General features: G+C 44.2%; 1 protein-coding gene across 1 annotated transcript in view; it reads left to right on the top strand.

Annotated features, from left to right (window-relative positions):
* MAP3K7 (mitogen-activated protein kinase kinase kinase 7) overlaps nucleotides 1-24,619 on the top strand; it is a gene marked incomplete in the record, with an annotated part of 2,238,689 nt that overhangs the window by 2,032,820 nt on the left and 181,250 nt on the right. Inside the window, 1 exon segment of the mRNA XM_044067202.1 lies at nucleotides 15,750-15,865. Within this exon segment, the coding sequence (XP_043923137.1) occupies nucleotides 15,750-15,865 (116 nt within the window).

Here is a 24,619-nt window from a genome sequence, read left to right as displayed (position 1 = left end):
GCTTTCAAAAAGGAAAAGGTAATTTGCCAAAATATTTAACGAAAGATGAGTTGGATGAATCTGTTAACCAGTTAATATTATCCATTATACCTCGGCATTCGTGAAAATCTACTGCCAATCATTAGCGAACCGGAGTTCCGCTGTGGTGACCCCTAACCGGGAGAAGCCGAAAGACAACAACATTAAGAAATTAAATTAATTTGTAGATAATAAGTGAAGAGTAACAAAACACTATTCCCCCATTATATGAATGCTATAATTGAGGTAAATTGACATACAAAGGAAGCTTGTCCAAGTTTTATAAATTAATTATAAGTAATAGTAATAATTTTCATGTAGAATTCTGGAACTTTTTAGATAGTAGTGGATTGAGTGACTCAATAGATGGTAAGAATAAAAAGAACGCTTAATCAACAACTTTTATATTCGTTCACGGTTATTTGCTGTGTTTGGGAGCTGTAAGCGAGGTTTTTTGGAGTTCAAGCTGTGAGTTGGTAACCTGAGTTGGTTTTAAGAATAAAACTTTGTAACTTGTATCAGGTTATTCAAACTTCAAGTTTGTACCAGAAAGTTTTTGTGTGTAAATATATACATAGAGATTTTATAGGGAGTAACAAACATTCTAAGTTTAGTAAAATCACTTCTGTCTGTTAGAGATGTAGTAAAGATGTAAAAACTGATGGGGGCATGCATGTTTATGGATTGTGAAAATTTAAATGTATATTGGGAAGAGAGAAGTATGTTTTTTAAGAGATTATGGAGTGATAATTGTTCTTTAACTAGATCAATAATAAAACTCTTTCAGCTTTTCCCAGTGAGGGGTCACCACAGCTGATCACCGGTCCATTTATGATTGGCAGTAGATTTTACGACGTCAAGTTGCCAGCCCGAGGCCAACCTTCAGAGAAGCCACACATGCACTCATGCTCCTACCTGCATGTCTTTTTTTTAAAGTTTAGTCGATCGTTAGATCAGTAATACTAATGAATATTCGGGTTTCTATTAGATGACCGTAGACACATTCTGTCGAATGCGTCTTAGTCGAACTTAAAACAACAAAAAGACAAAAAAGCAAAGCGGCTTTAAGTGAATTCTTTCCCAGGGAAAGAATTCACTTGGCCGCTTCCATTACATTGCCATTTTCGGCACTGTAGTGTGATCTCGGAGTTGGTATATTTAAGTAGGGAGGTACGGGGGCAAAGCCCCCCACTTTATGTATTTTTTCAATTTCTTTTTTTTTTTTTGGAGCAGAGATTTTTTTCCCTTGGAAAGAGCTTTCAAGATTGTAAACTTTCGCTTACATGGGGTCGATTATTCATCGTTCGCTTTTTTAAGCGTTTAGTGATATAATATAGACGCGAATATTCAACTTCCTTTATCTGTAAAAGCCAAACAACAAAAAATGTTCTGGAGTCTCCTGGCAGTAGCTGGAAAAGTTATTGAAAAAAGCTGGAAATCAAATTCAGTTCCTGCATTCAAAGAATTTTTAGATTTAGCAGCAATACTATCAAAAACTGAAAAACTGATCAGAATAAGATCTATAAATCATACTTAGACTTTTAGTAGTTGAGATAGCTGTGTAAATGTTGCGATTGAAATGGCGAGACAATTAATGTGTTAATCGTGTAAGATTACCTTGATGATTCATTGTATTCCTAACATTGTATAACAGTATGTGATGATGAATTTCTTCCTTTATGTGTATACATTGTAAATTTCTTAAGAAATTCTCTAAGCTTACCTTAACTGGAAGGATGTCCGATGCATAATATTGCCTTAGTGGGCATAAAAGGCTTTTTGGTATAGTACATAAAGCTCATTCCATAAGAGCAGTTGCTATGTCTACATTTTTCCCCAGTGTGTGTGGCCTACTGTCAATATCTTCATGAAGCACTTAAAGCTAACTGTGGTATCAGTGTCCATGTTTTCCTTTGGGACTACTGTTACCTAGAGAATGTTGCCATAAGGACATGTGCCATGGCAGGTTTATTGTAGTTATTTATTTTTATTTGCATTTGTTAACCTGGGTAAAACACTGATCTTTGATTTCAGGCTCAGTCTGGAAGTTCTTTCTCATTAAGTGACTTGCTTATAGTCACACAGGCTGAAGAAAACAAACCACTGGACCACAATAAGCAACTCAACAACAGCCACTTAATCCTTTGCACCAACTGCCTGGTTTTCTTGGAACTCTGTTGTACTCCTGTGGAGAATAGGTCTCCTCTTATCACATACAGAAGTTCTTCACTTTTACAGATTTATTGTTATCGTAAGTCCATTTTTCTTAACATACCCACCTTACCCCACTTTTAGAGTTTCTCCTTTGTCTCTCTGTTGTAATCTTTAGACAACTTTTGTATGTCACACCAAAGATCTGGAGAGACTTGGCACAGGAGTGCATTACAGGATGAGGACAATGCTTTAACAGTTTGTGAAAGTTTTACTCAGCAAGTTGTAATACCTGCAACATTAGTCCTCCTTTTTTTGGAGGATTGATGTGTTATTACAGGTCTGTTGTTGTGCATCTGGAGCATTTCTCCCTGGGCCTCCTCTGAAAATGGACTCGTTCCAAGTCAGACTTTCCTAGTAAACAAATGTTAAATAAATAAATACTTTTTTGTTTATCTTCTGCCTCTTTCTGAATCTGTTGCACATTGAAAAAAATGTACTGTCTAAAAAGTGCATTTAGTTTCATTATTTCTGTTCAGGGGGATTTATCTACTTTAGCCTGTAGTGAAAAGTTTTATTTATTTTCCACAGGTAGCTGAATTTCCTGCTTACAGTGTTGACTAAGGTTACTCTTAGGTAGTCAGTATTCTTGCTTTTTACCCTGAGGGTAGCAAGGGGGAATGCTACTTAGCAGACCATGTATGTAAGCTGCCAAAATGTATTCATATCCTTACCTGCTGTCATTTCTTTACACAAGAAATATCATATTTTCTTTGTAGAGAAGATAGATTGACAAGAAAAGCAAAACGTTCTTGGATTAGTAAATTACCTGCATTATGTTTTGCTGCAGGCAAGCTAAGGATTCAGTAGGAAACCATGAAACTTTGACATGCAGAATTGCTTGTTTATGGCCATTTGAGCTGAAAATACTCACAGCATTTACTTATTTCAGAGTTTATCCATATTGCAGGCTTTGAGCCTTAATGGTCTCTAGAGTAAGGTTGCATTGTGGTGCATAATCTTTAAATAATTTTGCTTCCATGAACAACTTCGTGTTCAGTAAGGGAATGGATTAGTTTACATGCAATATTTTATGGACTGTTAGCTGTTCCCTCCACCTTATAAGGAGGAGAAGAGGGGGAAGGCATGCCCGAAGGCAAGTAAAGGCTAGGACTGTGGTAGTGAGGGTTGGAACTTAGAATGTTGGCAGTACGACTGGTATAGGTAGAGAGCTAGCTGATATGATGGACCGAAGGAAGGTTGGTATATTGTGTGTGCAAGAGACCAAATGGAAGGGGAGCAAGGCTAGATGTATCGGAGGCGGGTTCAGATTGTTTTATCATGGTGTGGATGGGAGGATAAATGGCGTAGGGGTGAAGGAACAGTATGCTAAGAGTGTTTTGGAGGTGAAAAGAGTGTCGGGATGGAGTGATGTTTATGAAGCCTGAAATTGATGGTGTAATGATGAATGTTGTTAGTGCATATGCTCCACAAGTTGGGTGTGCAATGGATGAGAAAGAAAAATTCTGGAGTGAGTTGGATGAAGTGGTGATGACTGTACCCAAGGGTGAGAGACTGGTGATTGGAGCAGATTTCAGTGGGCATGTTGGTGAAGGAAACAGAGGGGATGATGAAGTGATGGGTAGGTATGGTGTTAAGCAAAGGAATGCAGAAGGTCAGATGGTAGTGGATTTTGCGAAAAGGATGGACATGGCTGCGGTGAATACGTATTTTAACAAAAAGGAGGAGCATAGGGTGACATACAAGAGTGGAGGAAGATGCACACACATGGATTATATCTTATGTAGAAGGGCCAGTCTGAAGGAGATTGGAGACTGTAAAGTGGTGGCAGGGGAAAGTGTAGTTAGGCAGCATAGGATGGTGGTTTGTAGGATGACATTGGTGATCAAGAAGAGGAGTATGAGTGTGAGGGCAGCACCAAGGATCAACTGGTGGAAATTGAAAAAAGGTAATTGTGAGGTGGAGTTCAGGGAAGAGTTAAGACAGGTACTGGGTGGCAGTGAATAGTTACCAAATAGCTGGGTAACTACAGCAAAGCTAGTAAGAGAGATGGCTAGAAAGGTGCTTGGTGTGACATCTGGAAAGAGGAAGGAGGGCAAGGAAACCTAGTGGTGGAATGAAGAAGTACAGGAGAGTATACAGAGAAAGAGGTTGGTGAAGAAGAAGTGGGATTGTCAGAGAGATGAAGAAAGTAGACAAGAGTATAAGGAGATGAGGTGCATGGCAAAGAGAGGTGGCAAAGGCTAAGGATAAGGCGTGTGAAGAGTTGTATGAAAGGTTGGACACTAAGGAGGCAGAAAAGGACCTGTACCGATTGGCTAGACAGAGGGACCGAACTAGGAAAGATGTGCAGCAGGTAAAGGTGATAAAGGATAATGAGGGAAACATACTTACAAATGAGGAGAGTGTGTTGAGGAGATGGAAAGAGTACTTTGAGGGGCTGATGAATGAAGAGGATGAGAGGGGCTGATGAATGAAGAGAATGAGAGGGAGAGAAGTTTGGATGATGTGTGGATAGTGAATCATGAAGTGCAGTGGATTAGCAAGGAGGAAGTAAGGATATCTATGAAGAGGATGAATAATTGAAAGGCTGTTGACATACCTGTGGAAGCATGGAGGTGTTTAGGTGAAATGGCAGTGGAGTTTTTAACTAGATTGTTTAATGAAATCTTGGAAAGTGAGAGGATGCCTGAGGAATGGAGAAAAAGTGTTTTGGTACCGATTTTTAAGAATAAGGGTGAAGTGCAGAGATGTTGTAACTACAGAGGGATTAAATTGGTCAGTCACAGCATGAAGTTATGGAAAAGAGTAGTGGAAGCTAGGTTAAGAAGGGAGGTGATGATTAGTGATCAGCAGTATGGTTTCATGCCGGGAAAGGGCACTACAGATGTAATGTTTGCTCTGAGAGTGTTGATGGAAAAGTACAGGGGTCAGAAGGAGTTGCATTGTGTCTTTGTGGACTTAGAGAAAGCATATGACAGGGTGCCTAGAGAGGAGTTGTGGTATTGTATGAGGAAGTCGGGAGTGTCAGAGAAGTATGTAAGAGTGGTACAGGATATGTACGATAGTAGTGTGACAGCGGTGAGGTCTGCGGTGGGAGTGACAGATGCGTTTAAGGTGGAGGTGGGATTACATCAAGGATCAATTCTGAGCCCTTTCTTATTTGCAGTGGTGACAGGAGCAGCCGAAAGAAGAAAAAGAAGGCTAGCATGTCCCAAGAATGATAAATCATTTTGTAAGATGTACCTGCCTTTTAACATTGGGTATTTGAAAACATTTCATGCAGCTTGTGTGTTGATCCTGCAACCTTCTGCTTGTAGATGAAAATTGTCCTTTGGCTTAGAGTTACCATGAGCTACCTATAGGTTTGTTTTGTTGAACCTGTACATTTTTCTTTGGAAGCTATTTCTTTTAATTTCATGCTCGGCTTAACTTTGAGTATTTGGCAACATCTTGTTCAGCTTGCATGCTGACCTTGCCACCTTCATCCTTGTAGAGCATCGCTGTCCTGTGGGTCAGTGTTGTAATGGGCTGCCTGTAGGTTTATTTTCTTGAGCCTGTTCGTTATCTTTCTTTGGAAAGCTGTTTTTGTGAGATTTTACTGTTGAAGTTTTGGGCAAAAAAGTTTGAGAGCAAAGATTGCCTTCAGTTTCATATCAGCAATCACATGACTTCCAGTGTTCTAAGAGAGCAGCTTATGATGAGGAAACTACTGAGAGGGTGTAGCTTTTAACACATTCTTTATTTAATACACCCTGTATCCTTTTCAGGGTCACACAGGAGCCAGATCCCTCCCCAGCAGTTAGTGAACATAAAGCAGAGAACAAATTCTGTATGCAACCCCACTTTATTATCTTAGAGAACACATATGCAGTAACACTGTGAGCCAACGAACCAGGAGCGGAGAGGCAGCAACAGAAACTGCTGCACCAGGGTGTCACCTCATCCCAGCACATTACTGATTTGAAAATGTGTCATTTAAGTATCATGTTTTAAGTCGGTGCATTCTGCAGTTCAGTATATTACATGTTTTGCCTCAGATATTCTCAAAGTTCTAATGCTGCTATAGGTACTCTGTATTAATGGCCCCTTTTACTTGTATTGTTAATGTAAATTGCACATTTTTCATTGTCTTTTACATTTATTTTGCTTATTTTTGAAAATTTAATTTCAGTTTATTCATATGGCCATTAATGTTTAATTTGATAGCAGTAGTGAACCATTGATTTGGTTGGTGACTGACTGTTAAAATTGCCTCAGAGATGTGGTCTTTGTTATAATTTTTGTGTTGCATTACAGTTCAAACCTGTAGTTTCAGCATGCGTGATTAACCATCCGTTTTTTCTGGAAATTGCCTGAATTGCTTTGAATTCTGTAAACTGAAAATGTTTGCTATGAATATATTTTAAAGGTCTTTGCATTATGTTGAACCCCTCAATTAAGCTGTATGAATTAATAATATATCTGATGATGTCATTTTCATTCATTCCTCAATGAATGAGTCTTGGATCTGACCTCTGATCTGGCTCAGCCGCATTTCTTTCAAACACTTGGATTTGACTCTCAAGCTCCACCCTTTACCCATAATGCTTCAGACCCCTCTATTACGTCCAATCTCATTTGCTGCTCTTACAGTACAGATGTGGATCACGCTCTCTCAAGCTCTGGGAATAGTTTATTTACCTGTTTGTGGGTAAAAGATTAAAATGTTATCCTCGTTTCTTGGTTATACTTATTATCTACTTATCCTATCCTTCCTTTACTCTTTTTCCTTGCATTAGGTGTTTTTTCTTCCTACCAGTTACTATTGGGTATTTCTAGTTACCATTCCTGGTAATTTTTGGCTTTTCTCTTTGTTAAAAACTTTCTTACTCGCCTTTAGGGTAGTTATTTAATACCATTGCAGGTATTTTTCTTTCCTTTATACCAGATGTGTCCAGCCCACGGTTCGCATGCAGCCCTCAGAGCTCTTCCATGTGGCCACCGACCTCTAACTGCAACATCGATGTATGCATGCCCCAAAACACTTTTTTTGTTTTGTGTTTTTTGAGCCCGTGACCTCTAACGTTGGTGTGCGCATGCACCAAAGCACCCTTCTAGTTTTGATTTGTTTTGCACCAAAGAATGATCTGTGTGTTCCCGCCATTATTTCGTGCTGAAGAATCAGTGTCTGTGTGTTCTCACTGAAGAGGGACTCATGTATGGATTTGCCGCCTTTGCCTTTGAAAGGGACATCACTTACCTGTGTTACTAGGTAAGTACGGAGTGAGTGAGTGCATGCATGAAAGCAGAATGCTTGTGTACATGAAAGTATAAGAAGGGTGTGTGTTTTGTATGTGTGCATGATAGAGACACATGCACAAAGAGGCTAACGATGATCAAGCTACCTACTGAACACAAATAAGTTAGCTCACAAATAATATTGTACATTAAAAGTACATGTTCATTAAATTGCGGCTTTCCTGACAGAGAGAATGTTGTATTGAATATGAAATCATACCTCTCAGCTGTATGGATTTTTGCCTCATCTTCCAGTTTGTGTCTTTTGCTTAGGGCAGGGGTGTCCAACCTTTTGGCTTGCAGGGGCCACATTAAGTGAACAGAAATTGTCTTGTGGGCGCATATAAAATATATCATATAGTTAACTCTTTTGCTGCTGTGGGCAGCCAAATTCGACCTCCTGGCTGTTCTGTAGGTGCATTCAAACAATGAATAAATGTAATAAATGCTTAATATTTGCCTTAAAATTCTAATTCTCATTCTAATTCTCTAATCTAACAGTTGACTGTAACATCTTAGTTTATATATATATATATATATATATATATATATATATATATATATATATATATATATATATATATATATATATATTTTTTTTTTTTATATACAAATAAACAGATATTGGGCGGCCACGTTGGTGCAGCGGTTAGCGTTGCCGCCTCACAGCAAGAGGTTCTTCGGTTCGATTCTCAGCTGGGGTGACTTCTGTGCGGAGTCTGCATGTCCTCCCTGTGGTCGCGTGGGTTTCCTCCAGGTTCTCCGGTTTCCTCCCACATCCCAAAGACATGCAGTAGGTGGATTGGACACTCTAAATTGGCCCTAGGTGTGTGTGTGTGTGTGTGTGTGTGTGTGTGTGTGTGTGTGTGTGTGTGTGTGTGTGTGTGTGTGTATGTGCCTTCTGTGGAAGGTTGGGCGCCGGGCTGGCAACTCAACACCATAAAACTCCACTGCCAATCATGAACGGACAGATGATCCGCCGTGGCGACCCCTAACCGGGAAAAGCCGAAAGAAGAAGAAGATACAAATAAACAGATATTCACTACAGCACTAGCATTTCTCACTGGGAAAACCACTCCAGCAGTCCAACTACATAAAATGTCAATATTAGCAGTCCTACAATACGATAATCCACAAAAATAAGCCAACAAATCTGCAATAATCTAAAGAATTCACATTACTGGCTTAATAAAACAATTCTGAATAAGCTACAAGAGGGTCTCACCCAAACAAATGACTGGTGCCAGAAACATGGTCACAAGCTAAATGCCAAAAAATGCATCATCTTCCCCTTTGGGGAGAGTGATGTCCCCATAAATTGCCACATTAATAACAATGTTGTAAGCACGCAATCAGTCGTGAGGTGCTTGGGCACCCAGGTTGATAGATATCTGACTTTTGACCACCCTGTTGTCTCCATTGTACGGAAAGCTTTTTACATGGCGCACCTCATTAGTAAGGGTATCGCATCCAGGGACAAGGGGGTCATAACATCCCTGTATTCTTCCTTTATAAGAGCAATTATTGAGTGCAACGCCCCTTTTGACATGTGCCTCAGCAAAACACCCTGCCAAAAGAAAGACTACAACCATTTCTGGCAAAAAAAGGTCAAAGGACTAAGTTCACTTAGTTATCCAAACAGACTAAAAAGCTTCTTGCTTTTCTCTGTCTCTCACTGGCCCCTATAAATTTCATCACTGGCTTGCATTCCAGACTAAGAAAGATCTTGCCTTGAGACTTCCTCCACCTCAGAAATACTGGTTATACTTACAATGCTCACTACAAAGACCACAGCCTTCACTACAACATAAACAAGGAACTTTGTATGGACAGGTTCTTGACACAAAAACTTCAACTTCTGTGAAAAGCTCCTCTCATTATCAAACAATGTAGTTCAGCAACACAACAACTGTATTGCAGATTTGTTGGCTTATTTTTGTGGACTAGAGTATTATAGGACTGCTAATATTTACATTTTACATAGTTGGACTGCTCGAGTGGTTTTCCCAGTGAGAAATGCTAGTGCTGTAGTGAATATCTGTTTATTTGTAAAAAAAAAAAATATATATATATATATATATATATATATATATATATATATATATATATATATATATTAACTAAGATGTTAGAGTTAACTGTTAGATTAGAGAATTAGAATGAGAATTTAGAATTTTAAGTCAAATATTAGGCATTTATTACATTTATTCATTGTTCGAATGCACCTACAGCATAGCCAGGAGGTCGAATTTGGTCACCCATGGCAGCGAAAGAGTTAACTATATGATATATTTTATATGCGGCCCCAAGACAATTTCTGTTCACTCAATGCGGCCCCTGTAAGCCAAAAGGTTGGACACCCCTGCTTTATACCAATTCTAGTTGGAAAAAAAAGACAGAGAGAGAGAGACTATTCTCGTTCCTTATTTTTTATCTCATTTACATGTTAAGGTGGCTGAAAAGCCAACAGGGTTCAAAAAGTGCACTTCCTTTGAGCATAAGGTACCCAACTCTGATGCCCACAGGAAATGAGTCTATTGCTTAGGAGCAGCTCATCTGGAAGCCCCTTGTCAAATCTTTGCAGGTTTTACCTCTCAGGCCCTAAGTGATAAACACAGGAAATTAGTTCTGAAGGGTTTGCTACCTGCTTCTGCTCCTTCCTCTCCAACTTTCTTCTCAGGGTCTCAAACCGCTACCAAGATGCCTAAATCTGTTTCAGAGCCCAGGGAGTATAGGAGAGACTATCTCCTGTCCAGTCTCCTAAACCTGCTTCTCAGTTGGAGCCGCCTGCCAGGCAGCCCAAACATTCAAATCCAGCTTCTTCATGTCGGACATCCAAGACTCCTCTGCCTAGAAGCCCTTGTTTCTCTCTGGAGCCTATTTCCCTAGGCTCCAGTCTCCATCCTTACAGGAGACACCAAAAAGGTTGTCCGTTACTCCTTCTACTTCATTTTCTGTCAGATTCATCTTCTGTCAGATTCTGCCAAAGCCTGTCTGAAGCAGATGTGGATGGGATGATGAGGACGTTCCTTAGAGATGAGATCTAGATGGGGGTCTTACCATCTTCATCTCTCATCGGATCCACGAGCCTTCAATCTATATCCCATTTCTATTCTCTCTCCTTCTCCTAACCGTTCAGTGATTTCAGAGCCCTCTAATGTTGGGTGATGCTTCAGATTCGAAGACAGCTGCATCCTCGACTCCCGACTGTGTCCTTGACTTGTATGGCATCAACCACCTTAGAGCAGGGCAAGTTTTAGAGCCAAAGCATCAGCACAACATCCGGAGGGGGGGGGGTGCCTTCAACTCTGAGGCTTTCAGAGTCATCGCTTCCTCTTGGATCCTCAGCATTAGACAGCTTTATTCCTACTACTCCCTCTCTGCAGGAGCCTAGGCAAGGTCTGAGCTTAGCGGCACCTGGAAGTTCAGCTCCTGTGAGGCTGACAATGGCTATCTCCTGGACCTTCTGTTTTTGAGGTGGTGTAAACGACTTTATCACACCTGACAGTATGTTCTACTTTTGCTTCTTCAGATCCTACCTCCTTCTTATTTGACTTCTGAGGCTCATCACCCTATCCCTCAGGGACAGCCGGCCCATATGAGCTTCCAGGCAGTTCCTGGACAGGACCTTCCCCTATCTTCCGATACCTTTCCAGATCATCCCACTGAGGAGGTCCCCCTAAAGAGATTGTTTAAAGAAGGCACATACATTCCCCTCAGGAATCTTTAACCAAAGATATTGACTTCGATGAGGGGGAGGGGTCCCCAAGATCTCCACCAGAAGATGTCATGTTTGGAGACATTCTAGAGATCCTCAGCCAGAAGGTTGGATGGTCTTCTGACCCCCCCCCCCTTCCCAGGAGGAGTCGGTGTTCCTAGACGTTTTTGGGTCTGGTCCATCTGCGTCTTTGGTTTACCCCTCCAGTGGGTGAGCTTGATCTGGTGTCTCACCGAGCATGGAAGGAGACGGATGCCATGGAACAGATTCCCTGTCACCCAGATATAATTCTTGCTGCACCCACAAACAGGCTTCATTCGAGTGATGGGGTTCCCATAGATGTCAGGGTTGTGGCGGCAGCCACAAAAAAGGAGCTAGCTGAATAAAGCTCTTCTGTTCATCCTCCTAATAGAGTCCAGGGTGATGGACAGATTTGGAAAGTTTGTTTATGCCTCATCGACCTTTGCTGTATGATTGTTCAGCTACTTGGCACATTTTGCCAGGTTGCAGAGAGACTTGATTAAGGAACTGATAAGGTCTAGGCCTAGGTCTATTTCGGTGGAGGAACTTAAACGTTTGACCCTCCGGTCTCCATTTACGCTTATCCCCCATTACCTCTAATCCCCAAATTTCTTCAGAAAGCACTCTGGTTGAAGGCCAAGATTATCCTCATTTCCTATTTTTGGCCTCAAGTGTGGTTCCCCTTCCTTTGGTCTCATCTCCTTTGTCTGCCATGAACATGGGATCCCTCTCCAGATCTGATCACTCATCCCACAGGGATGGCTGACCTGGACATTCCAGGACTCAAGTTGACTGGATGATGGCTAGACAGTCCAGGCTTTCTTCTTCTGTTTGCCAGATTTTGATATCATCCCAGAAAGCTTCCACTAGAAAAATAGACAAGAGTATTTGGAAGAGATTTTCTTGGACCTATCAGTGAGAATTGGATCCTTTTCTTGCACCTATTACTGCTGTTTTCGATTTTCTTGCTTCAGTTTTTCAAGAAGGAGCTAGTTTTTTCACCATCAGAGTTGAACTAGCAGCCATCTCTGGTTATCACACTGGAGATGATGCTTTCCCCCTGGCTTCCTCCAAGTTATTCAAAGCCTTACTTAAAGGTACCTTTTTGCTCAGGCCTCTGATTAAAGATCGTACTCCAACATGGGACCTTACACTTATGTTGCAGAGTTTGACTCAGCCTTCTTTTGAGCCCTCAGCCAAGTCTGATCTCAAGTTTCTTTCTTTGAAGACAATCTTCCTTATGGCCGTCACTTCAGCTAGGTGAGTTTCTGAACTTCAGGCGTTCACCTCAGATCACCTTACTTGATATTCCACAAAGATAGGGTCACTTTACTTACTAATCCATCTTTTCTGTCCAAAGTAGCCTCTGAGGCAACCAGGTGCTCAATTTACATGTTATTTTCAATTTTTTCAAATAAAGATAAATACATGCTTCACCTTTTAGATGTGCATAGACAACTTCATTTTTATCTTCATAGAACAAATGTTTTTAGAAAAACTGACCAGTTGTTCATCTCTTTCCCCCAGTAGTTTGCAAAACCATTTCCTAAAGATACCTTAGCTAGATGGTTAACAGATTGTATTTCATATGTTTATTCTCAGTGAGGTTTGTCCTTGTTTATTCTCAGTGAGGTTTGTCCTTGTTATTGCTCTGTACAAATTAGATCTCATTTTCAGAAAAAGAGCTGCCTTTGGTTCTGAGGTACTCTGGAACATCCTTCCATGAGGACCACCTAAGGTCATTGTAGCTGGGGAATCTGTCCCATTTGTTGAGCAATGAATGAAAATGACATCATCAGATATAAAAGTTATGTACTCACCATAAGTATGCATCTGTGTTGTTCATTTTCAGTCTTCTTCAAACCCCCCCTTCCCCCTGCCCATTTATTTTGGGAGTGATCTGTTAGAAGTTCTGGAACAATTGTTCCTGTTTGAGCCCCTATTCTAACTTTATCAAAGTCATAGTCAAAGTAAAACTTTATTGTCATTCAGACCATTCAGCAACAGTGTGCAGCTGAACGAAATTGCATTTCTCTAAGCTCGTGGAAACATAAACAAGTACACGTACACAACAACACAACAATGACAACAGTAACAAGAGTCCAAGCCATCTGAAGTCACTAGATCTGCATTAAACATGCTCGACCCATCCCAGCGTCCACAGCAGTCCTCGCCATCAACACAGTCGCTAGCTCCATTTCAACAACATTAATGTCCCAAGTTCCAGACTGGTCTCTGATTGAACAGAACCCAAATTAACTCCCATCATTCGAAGGGCCAAACGTTTCCAGTGACCAGTCAGTAAAGCAACCACAGCAATCCTCACCATCCAAACCGTCGTCAGCTTCATCTTCAACAACTGCATCATCTGAAGTCCCAGGCCAATCCCTTCAACATCCAAATTAACAGACCAAGGTGAGTTTCTGCCTTCCACCTTTGGCAAAGCTGCTATAGGCCCTGAACAGCCCTGTTCATCCCAGCATTCCAGAACAGCCTTGATCACCAAAGCCACAGCAAATCCACAATAAATCCACAGTCTAAGCCCAAAAAACACCACCGCTGCAGACAGCCATAAATCCAATCAACAAATGGATGGTAAGTCAACAAAAAAAAAAAACATAAAAATGCACACAGGGAGCCAGAGTAGCCGCTATAACCACTTTTTTCTCATAGATCATCAGACTCAATCTGAGGGAATACAGGGGTCTGGGGCCTTGTGGTTAAAGGTGGGAGCTCACCACGAGTCTGAAAGAAATGAGGCGGAGCTTGATCAGAGACCTATTTGTTAAGAAAGGATGAATCTGTAAGGCCATGGAGAGGATTATCATAGACCTCATTACCAAGGACATTGGTAATGTCCAGACTCTTGATCCCACACAGTTTGGTTTTGTCAAGGGAAGGTCATGCCTGTTAAATTTGGTAGACTTCTTTAAGACAGTCACCAAGACCATAGATGAGAGGAGGACGGTGCACAACCACCTGCCTTGACCTGGCCAAAGCCTTTGATACTATTCCCCACTCAGGTATAATAGATAAACTCTCTCAACTAACTCTCTCAACTAGGCATCAATCCATATGTTACCAGATGGGTGGCAAACTGGCTCACTGATAGAACCCACCTAGTCAAAACAGGGGAAGCCACCTCAAGTAGTAGACCCGTAACAAGCAGTGTACCCCAGGGGTCGGTCTTGGGGCCTCTGCTGTTTGGGATATACTTCTCAGAGGTGCAGATCAAATCTAGTGGGCTACGGCTGACCAAGTTTGCAGATGATGGGAAGCTGAGTGCTGTCATCAATTCCTCTAGTGATGTGGATATCCTCCAAGAGGGTCTCACCCAAACAAATAACTGGTGCCAGAAACATGGCCTCAAACTGAATGCCAGAAAATGCATCATCATCCCTTTCGGGAAGAGTGACGTCCCCACAAATTATCACATTGATAATGTCCTAAGCAAGCAATCAGTCGTGAGGGACTTGGGCACCCAGGTTGATAGCAAACTGACTTTTGACCACCATATTGCCACCGTTGTACAGAAAGCTTTCTACATGACCCATCTCATTTGTATGGGTATCTCATCCAGGGACAAGGTGGTCATAACATCCCTGTATTCTTCCATTATAAGACCCATTATTGAGTACAATGCCTCTTTCGGCATGTACCTCACAAAGCACATGCAGCAGCTGGAGAGACCACAGCAATTCCTCACCCGGAAAATCCAGTGCCACAAACATCTACCCTACACAGATACAGTAAAAGCCCTGTCCCTCTACTCAGTCTCCTACAGACTCCTCAGAAGTGACTTCTGTCTGGCATACAAAGCAATCTCAGACCCTGCCTTGATGGGACTGCTGCATATCCGCAAGTCAGGCTCCACTCGAGTAACCCGTACAAACAACCTCAACCTGGTCTGTGACAACAGTAGGACTTGTTGGTGGGACAGATTTATGTCCCAGAGACTCACTGTTTTGCGGAATAGACTCCCTCTCTATGTAAAGCAGACTACCTCATTAACCCTTTTTAAGTGCAACCTGGATAACTGGATGGGGAACAGAAAATACACCCTGGGGATTCCACCTGTGTCCCTGCTGGACAGTGCTATAGGGTGCTGACTTGTTAGAACATGGGCTAAATTCTTGGCTAAGCTTGTAAGGGCCTCAGGGCCAATAGCCTTGTGACTTCCTATGAAAATGAGCAACACAGATACATAGTTATGGTGAGTTCATAACTTTTATTTCAGTGAGTAATACTTTGTAAATGTAATTGTCTTCCAACACTGTATGGGCTGCAGCTTCTGAAACTTGATCATGTTTGTATTATAAAGCTTTGTTTGGCTTACTTTACAAACAGAGAATTGGATATTGACAAAACCAGTTTTAAGTTTGAGTCAGTTCTGATAATGTATATGAATTTCCTAGTATGTGGATGCTCATGGTTACTTTTAAAGGCTTACTGGTTTCAAAAAGCTGGTATTTTCAAGGCATATTCTGGGAAGCTGCTTATGTTATTTAATTATCTAACAAGATTATTTGTTTATTTTCAGCCACTAACACCATGTCCAAACTCCAAGGAATCTATGGCTGTATTTGAACAGCATTGCAAAATGGCACAGGAATACATGAAAGTTCAAACAGAAATTGCATTATTGTTGCAGAGAAAGTAAGTAGGGCTGTACTTTTTCATTTTGGCTCTCAAGTAAACAGATTCTTTACTTACTGGGCTCTGACAGCTTAGAATTTCCTGGCCACTTTTATTTCTGTAGGGTTAGTCATGTGTGTTGTTTCATTCTTTTCATAGCCAAGTGATAACTGATCACAACTTTGTTCATGCGATCTTTTACACTGATGACTCATGCTAGACTTATCTAGTCCCACAGCAGAAATTGGTATGCTAAAAGTACAGCTCAGCACTGAAACTGGGGGAAGGTTTTTTTTTTTTTTTTGTTCGTTTTTATATTTTATCTTTCCTGCAGTACAGAAGTCTCTGCATTACTCTTGAGTGTTTAGTATTGTTTTGTGAATTGTTATCCCCTCATGTGACAGTTGCCATTCATATTGTGGCATGATTTTGTTTTGCAGCTAGGACTGCTGCTTTCCCACAGGACAGTGGGTCCAGTATATGCTGAGTCCATTTGTTTCTGTTATCTTGACTGTCTAACTTCATGTTTTGCTTTTTATCTGTCTCTGACCCATAACATCTCTTTGCCCTTCTTATTGACTCCATTTGATTTTTCTTAGCAACCTCCTGAATAATCTTTACAGTTACTTTATACATTATTCACAAAAGGGTTGATCTGAAGTAGTTAACTTCATTTGATCAGCAACCTGTGGATATCGGATCCGACCCAGCAGCTTTCCAAGCTAGAGATCCGAGCTCCAAGCTCCTCCCCCTTGCACATAATACCCCGCTACCTCCTTCCAGTCCTCAGATCTCGTTTGCCGCGGTTTCTAGAAGCACAAGTGACGAGCTCCTGGCGATTTTGTGAGTTTTTGAAGAGGATTTTTCTCTGTATTTTCAGGCTAAATTGTGTGCGTGTGTGTGTTAGTCGACCCTTTAGTTAAATTAGTTTAATTTGGTTTAAGTAGTTGGTTAGACTTAGCGTTTTCCCTTCCCCTTATCTGTGTGTGAGGGTATGTGTTTTGAGTTAGTCATGGCCGAAGGCCCTAAGGCCATTTTTTCCAAATGCTCTGAGTGTGGCCATAAGCTGTCCCCAGCCGATGGCCACACTCAGTGCGTTCTTTGCCTGGGGGTTGAGCATTTATCATCAGGCTGCCAGATTTGTGCCGCCTTTAACCCCTGGGCTTTGACGGACAGGAGGACCAAGTTAATCTTAGCAGGCCTTTTGCCCGTGGATTCTACTTCTTCCTCCTCTTCCTCAGTGGCATCAGCTGTGGCTGTTCAGCCAACAGTTTCTGCTGCCCTGGCCGGGACTCTAAACTCCAACTGTGTCCCAGGGAGAGAGGGACCCTAGAAAGAAAGAGAGGAGAGAGAGAGAGAGAGAGAGAAGGAGAAAGAGAGAGACAAGGACAGGGAGAGGCATAGGAGCCATAATCGGCGGGCCGATTCTGCCCCTTCGGCCCTGCCGGCTAAGCACCTCTGTTCTCCCTTGAAGGTCTCCGGGTCTTACCCCTCTCGGCTCCGTTCCCCATGTTTCTCTCCGGAGCCTGAGGAGGAGGCCCAGCCACCCTCAAGGTCGTCGTGGCGGCCTTCCCGGCCAGCCTCAGCGGCTTCTAGATCCGACAAGAAGCCTTTCTGACGCGGATATGGACCGGATGATGCATTGCTTCCTTCAGGCCCAGATGCAGATGTGAGTGCTCTTGCCTCCCCCCCTCCAGGGGGGGGCTCGGCCCCCTTCTTTGCCCCCATTGCTCCTTCTCCGATCCGCTGTCAGGTTTCGGAGCCGTCTGATCCGGGTAGCTTCAGAGCCGGGGAATCGGCGCCGATAGTAATCGCTCCTTCGACACCGGCCTTACCCTCGAGTTTGTCAGGTCCTTTTTCGGATCCGAGCTCTCGGGGCCGTGAGCCAAGCCTCGGATCCGGAGGGGTGAGTGTGTCTTCGGCTCCAATGCATTCAGAGCACACTTCTCTTTCGGGTCCGATCGCTTCGGCGCCGATCCACATGTCGGATCCCAGGGAGAGCGGTTCACCTTTGGCCTTCGACGTGGTGGAGAGGGTCCTCTTGAGGGATTCGAGGCCCCAGGCTTGTGCTACGGATCCACCCGCCATTCCCTCACAGATGGGCCTGTCTTCCATCATCCGGCCCCAGGGACAGCCTGTGTCTACGGCCCAAATGGTTCCTGTAGAGGAACAAGACCCGGTTGGTGAGCCCTTCTCGGACAACCCCCCCCCCGAGGAGGCTCCTCACAAACGAAAGTGTAAAAGGAGGCACTTGGACTCCCCCGAGTCCCTCACAGAAGACACTGACTTGGAGGAAGGGGAAGGTTCCCCCAGGTCACCTCCCCGAGGACGTCTCCTTTGGAGACATTATGGAGATGCTGCGCATTAGAGGGGGGTGGTCAGCCCAAAAACCTTCCTCGGATGAGTCTGTGTTTCTGGAGGCATTTGACGCAGGCCCGTCTACCTCTTGGGTGTCCCCTTCGGCCGACCCCCTGGTAGATTTAATTACTACCAGGGCGTGGAAGTTGCCGGACACTGTAGAGCTGATTCCCAGGAGACCAGATAAGATCCTTAGTCCCCCGACAGACAGGACAGTGTGAAGTAAAGGTTCCCCAGTAGATACCATGGTGGTGGCAGCTGCCACCAAGAAGGAAGTGGCACAGGATAGTTCCTCGGTCCATCCTCCCGACAAGGAGTCTCGGACAATGGACCACATTGGAAAGTGGATGTTTGCTTCAGCCACCTTCTCCATAAGGGCGCTGAACTACATGGCACACGTGATTAGGCTCCAGCGGGATCTAGTGAAAGAGTACGCTGGGTCACCCCCGGAGTCCATGTCGGCCGAGAACAAACGAACCTTCTCAGCATGAATGGTCACTCTAAAATCGATATCCAACACATCTATGCGGCTTCTCTCCCATGCCACGGAGGGGGCGGCTAGAGCCAGCAGAGCAGGCATTGCCTTACGGCGTCACACCTGGCCCCGTCTTTGCAGAACCCTTCAAGGCGTCCTTCGCGAATGCTCCCTTTGACGGTTCTACGCTGTTTGGCAAGACTGTCCGCGATACGCTACTCCAGAGCGAGAACGACGGGAAGACGTCTGCCGTCGGAATCCGCTTCTCGGCTCCTCAAAGGTCCTTTTCCAGGAACCAGAGGGGACAAAAGAAGATGTGGATCCGGAAATCTCAACAATCCCGTTTCGCTCCGGACCCTTTGTCCTTCAGAAGCAGGGGAGGTCAAGGCGGACGCCGGCCCAGAGGCAGAGGGGGGCCGAAGGATTTCGGGTTGAGGGAACCCTTCTCCGACCAACCCGCGCAACATCCCTTAGGGGTTGCCCGACTGCTCCTCTCTGGAGGCAGTCGGGGGGCATTTTTCGGAACACCTAGCACATTGGGAGTCCATCACGACAGATCACTAGGTGCTCCGTATAATATCCAGAGGTTATTCTATTCCCTTCATAAATCCTCCCCCTCAGTTGGGGTGCCTACCCGATGTCCCACCCAGTCAGAAGGAGGCGGTGGCTTTAGAGATAAAAGAGCTGCTAAGAAAAAGAGCCATCCAGCACGTCCCCCCCAGGCCAGTCCAGATCGGGCAATTACTCCAGGTTCTTTTTGGTGCCAAAAAAGACGGGGGACTTAAGGCCAGTTCTTGACCTGTCTGCATTGAACCTATTCATTGCCAAGGAGAAATTCTGGATAATCACCCTTCAAACCATTCTCCCCCTTCTGCAGGATGTGCTCCATAGACGTCAAGGATGCGTACTGCCACATTCTAATGGACAGACGATCCAGGAGGTTTCTCCGCTTTCAGTTGGGGGCCAGTCATTATCATTTCAGGGTCCTCCCTTTTGGCCTCACCAGAGCCCCCAGGTTGTTCACCAAGGTCATGGCAGTTGTAGCGGCCCACCTGAGGCTTCATGGAATACAGGTCTTTCCTTACCTGGACGACTGGCTCCTCGTCGCTCCCACCAGGCATCTACTATGCTCAGCCAGGGATTGTTTCCTGCTTTTGGCCCACCAATTGGGGATCACCATAAATTACAAAAATTCGTCCCTTCAGCCTGTTCAGGTCCTGGACTTCATAGGGGCCAGAATAGACACGGTTCAGTCCAAGGCCTTCTTGACGTCGGACAGACTCCGCAACCTAACTCTCCATGTCTTAGCACTTCTACAGTCTCCGGCCCTACCAGCGGAATTAGTCCTGAGGGCTCTAGGGTCTATGGCGGTGGCTATCAACCTTTCACCCCTAGCCCGCTTGAACATGAGGGTTCTTCAATGGACCTTGCAGGTCCAGTGGTCCATCCTTCGGCATCCGTTGGACTCCACGATTCTCCTCAGCAGCGTTTGCAGGGAATCACTGCTTTGTTGGCTCCATTCCTAAGAGCTTCGGGAAGAGCGGCCCTTTTTGATGCCTCTACCCCAAGCCATGGTGACCACGGACGCTTCTCGCCTAGGGTGAGGGGGGTATTGCATGGGCAGAACCATCCAAGGCACGTGGACTCCAGCAGAGACTGTTCTGCATATCATTGTTCTGGAGATGAGGGCAGTGCTTCTAGCGTTGCAAGCTCTCCATGCCCTTCTTCCTCTAGGGACTATTGCATTTCAGACGGACAACATGTCGGTGGTCTGGTACATCAAGAAACAGGTGGGGGCCAGGTCTTGCCCTCTTTGCCGAGAGGCCATGAGAGTTTGGGAGTGGGTGATATCCACCAACCATTTTCTGCTAGCAACGCACATTCCGGGTCGGTCCAACATTTTAGCGGACAAGCTGAGTCGAACTATCCTCTCACCTTACGAGTGGTCTCTGAACCCCTTAGTAGCGAAACAGATCTTCCTCAGATGGGGTCAACCTTGCTGCAGTCTGTTTGCATCGCCTTCGAATGCAAAGTGCAGCGAGTTTTTAGCTCTAATCCCCCCACTGGGGGAGAGCCCCAGAGACGCTCTAGTTCATGCTTGGCCATCCGGTCTTCTTTATGCTTATCCTCCTCTCCCGTTAATGACAAAATTCTTGCAGAAAGCTCGTCGGTTGGGGAGCAAGGTTATCCTCATAGCCCCATTCTGGCCTCATCAAACCTGGTTCCCGTACCTGCGGTCTCATCTCATAGCTCCTCCTTGGATCTTAGATCCCATTCCGGATCTGATTTCTCATCCTTCGGGATTGAAAACTCTGAATCTGGACGACCTCAAGCTTTCGGTTTGGTTGATCCAGTTCCGTTAGTGGCTAGGACTCCCGGTATCTCGTCCGCAGTTAAATCCATCCTGGTGGCGGCACATAAGCCTTCTACCAGGAAAGTCTACAACAGTAAATGGAAACGTTTTTCTATCTGGGCCAGGCATAGGAATTTGGACCCCTTTATGGCTCCCATTCCAGCAGTACTTGAATTCCTATCTCACATTTTTCATCAAGGGGCCAGTTCTCAACTGTGAAGGTTCAAATGGCGGCCATTTCCCACTTAAACATTGGAGAAAATTTTGGTCCCTTAGCTTCCTCTAAGATCTGTAAGACCTTCTTGAAGGGCACCTTTGTTTTAAGACCTCCTGTCAAGAATGCGGTTCCTCCGTGGGACCTAACCTTAGTCCTCCAGGCTCTAACTGGTCCCCCCCCCTTTGAGCCTGCAGCTTCGTTTGACTTAAAGTTTTTGTCTTGGAAAACTGTCTTCTTGATTGCTATTACCTCAGCTAGAAGGGTATCGGAGCTTCAGGCCCTTTGTACTAAACCTCCGTATCTTGTCTTCCATAAGGACAGAGTATCCCTCAGGGCTAATCCCTCCTTTTTACCTAAAGTGGCTTCCGAGGCTGACATCAACCAATCCATTAATCTGCCTGTTTTCTTCCCTAACTACCAGAACAAAGGGGAGTACAGACGCCATTCATTAGATGTGCATAGACAATTGCATTTTTATTTGCACAGAACAGCTGCCTCTCGCAAGTCGGAGCAGCTCTTTGTTTCCTTTGCTAATCCATCCTTGGGTAAGCCAGTAACGAAGGTGACTCTAGCTAGGTGGATATCTCACTGCATTTTGCTCACGTACAAAATTTCTGGTCGGCCTGAGCCTGTGGGGGTTCGTGCTCATTCTACCCGTTCTATGGCTACCTCTGCTGCTTTTTGGTCAAGGGTTCCCTTGGATGACATTTCTTCTGCGGCTACTTGGGCTTCATCTCATACCTTTATTTCCCATTATAAATTAGATCTGATATCCAGAGGGAGGGCAGCCTTTGGCTCTGCAGTGCTCCAGAATATTCTTTCTTGAGGGCCTCCCAAGTTTTTGGTAGCTGTGGACTCTGTCCCACAGGTTGCTGATCAAATGAAGTTAACTACTTCAGATAAAGAAGTTATGTACTCACCATAACTTTCCATCTGAGTAGGTAACTTCATTTGTCAGCAACCGATTCCCCCCTCCTTCCCCCTAACCTGGAGTTCGTTACCTGAATGATTCACCCCTGGTATGTATCAGGTTAGGATGTTCAGGTTTTTGTTTGTCTTGCTGTTGTCTACTATTCGGGCAAACTCGATCTGAGGACTGGAGGGAGGTAACCGGGGTATTATGGGTAAGGGGGAGGAGCTTGGAGCTCGGATCTCTAGCTTGGAAAGCTGCCGGGTCGGATCCGATACCCACAGGTTGCTGACAAATTAAGTTACCTACTCAGATGGAACGTTATGGTGAGTACATAACTTCTTTTTGTATTGTCTGTCGTAAAAAACTTGTCTTGAGTTTAGGTGTCATTTGCCTTATTTTTCAGTTTGTCTGTTGATCATGTTTGGTAGTTTATACTGACAGCCACCGTCCTTGTAATTCATAGTTTCATAGTATAGTACTAGGCAATCTGCCCTGGGGCATTTGTAAGCCTAGCCATAGTGATGTGGCATTTGCCACCCCATGAAATGGTACAAAAATGTGCAGAATAAATTTAGAATACTGTGTCTAGTAGTGACACAATGAAGGTCCCCTTATATAATAGAATTAGTTTACTGTGCCCCTGTCTGGCAGTGACACAGATGTGACCCCTGGGGTAAACTTACGATCTCCCATCCACTCATCAAGATTTCTCTTGAAGAGAGTCAGTGAGGGGCTCTGCCTAATACGAACTGGGATCTTGTTCCAAAGCATGGGAAGCCTCTGGGTTACGAATCTATCCCTCCAGCATGTCCTATTCATACTTGTGCCGAGGTTTAAGTCTTTAGCTCTCGTGGTCCTGATGGACTTGGATTTTTTGAGGTGGAGCATATCCATCAGATCCTGATTGGACATGGCCTTGTACGTCAGGCAGAGATCACCTCTGAGCAAGCGGTATGATACTGAATAGAGCTGAAGTTTCTTTAGTCTGGCAGAATAAGAAATATGTTGGAGACCCTTTATACTATTGGTGAGGTACTTTTGTGGTCTCTCCAGCTGTTGCAAATGCCAGGTGAGGTACATACCAAATGGGGCATTGTACTCAATCATGGGTCTGATGAGAGAGGAATATAGGGGTACAATGACATCCTTGGATCTGGATGTGAATCCCTTCATGATGAGGTGTGCAAGGTAGAATGTTTTTCTAACCACTTTGGCAACGTGGTTATCAAATGAAACGTCGCTGTCGACTTGGGTCCCTAGGTCTCTGATTACTTTTTCAGTACTCAGTGGGTTGCTGTCTGTGTGATAATTTGTGGGTACTTTGTTTTTCCCAAAGGGGATGACTATACATTTTTTGGCATTTAGTTTAAGGCCGTGACTCCGGCACCAGCTGTCCGTTTCTGTGAGGCATTTTTGTAGGATGCGTGTGTCTGCTGGTGTATCGACTATGGCGCCTAGTATGCAGTCATCAGCGAACTTTGTCAGCCACAGCCCTCCCATGTTTGCTTTAACATCTGAGAAATAAATGCCGAACAAGAGGGGTCCCAGGACAGATCCCTGTGGGACACCACTTGTGACTGGCTTTGAGTCTGACATTGCTCCAGTGATTTAAACTTTATGGGTTCTGTCCTGTAGCCAGTTTGCAACCCATCTAGTGACATAAGGGTTTACATTTAAGCTGTTGAGCTTATCTATGATGCCTGAGTGAGGTATTGTGTCGAAGGCCTTAGCCAAGTCCAGGTATGCTGTATGGACTGCTTTGCCCTCGTCAATGGCTCTAGTGACTGTTTTGAAAGAGTCAACCAGGTTTAAAAGGCGGGATCTTCCCTTTACAAAGCCGAACTGGGTGGGGTCAAGTGTCTGTAGGTCCCCTATGTCTCTGTTTATGAGTTCCATAATGATTCTTTCCATAGCTTTGCAGACCAGGCTGGCTAAGCTTATGGGGCGGTAATTTCCAGGGTCTGTAGAGGCACCCCCCTTGTGGAGTGGGACCACTGTTGCTGTACGACAGTGCTCAGGTACATATCCCGAAGTAAGGCTAAGGTTAAATAGCATTTTTATGTGTGGGTTTAGCTCCTCTTGGAGTTCACGTAACACGCAACCCGGGATACCGTCAGGTCCCATTGATGCTGTGTTTTTTGCTTTGTTTAGGGTGGTTCTCACTTTGACATCTGAGATGACAGGGAGATTACATTCAGCTGGGATAAGTATTTCTTCTTTTGGGGGTGAAGGAGGGGAGAAATTTGCACTGAACCTGTCAGCCAGAATGTTGGCAATATCTGTGGGTTCAGTGTATTTTTTATTGTTGTGAACCAACTCTGAGCATATCTGAGGGTTTCCGCCCAGGTTTCTAACATAGCTGAAGAAGGCTTTGTGGTTATCTTTAGTGTCCTTAGCGATTTTTCTCTCAAAGTTGGCCTTGGATGTTTTATGAGAGAACGTAGTTTTCTGCTAATGTT

This window comes from Protopterus annectens, chromosome 1.part0 (assembly GCF_019279795.1).
Source record: "Protopterus annectens isolate FY-2018-M chromosome 1.part0, PAN1.0, whole genome shotgun sequence".
Classification (NCBI taxonomy): Eukaryota; Metazoa; Chordata; order Ceratodontiformes; family Protopteridae; genus Protopterus; species Protopterus annectens.
The sequence above is the reverse complement of the archived record's forward strand: the minus strand, read 5'-3'. Positions and strand labels throughout refer to the sequence as shown.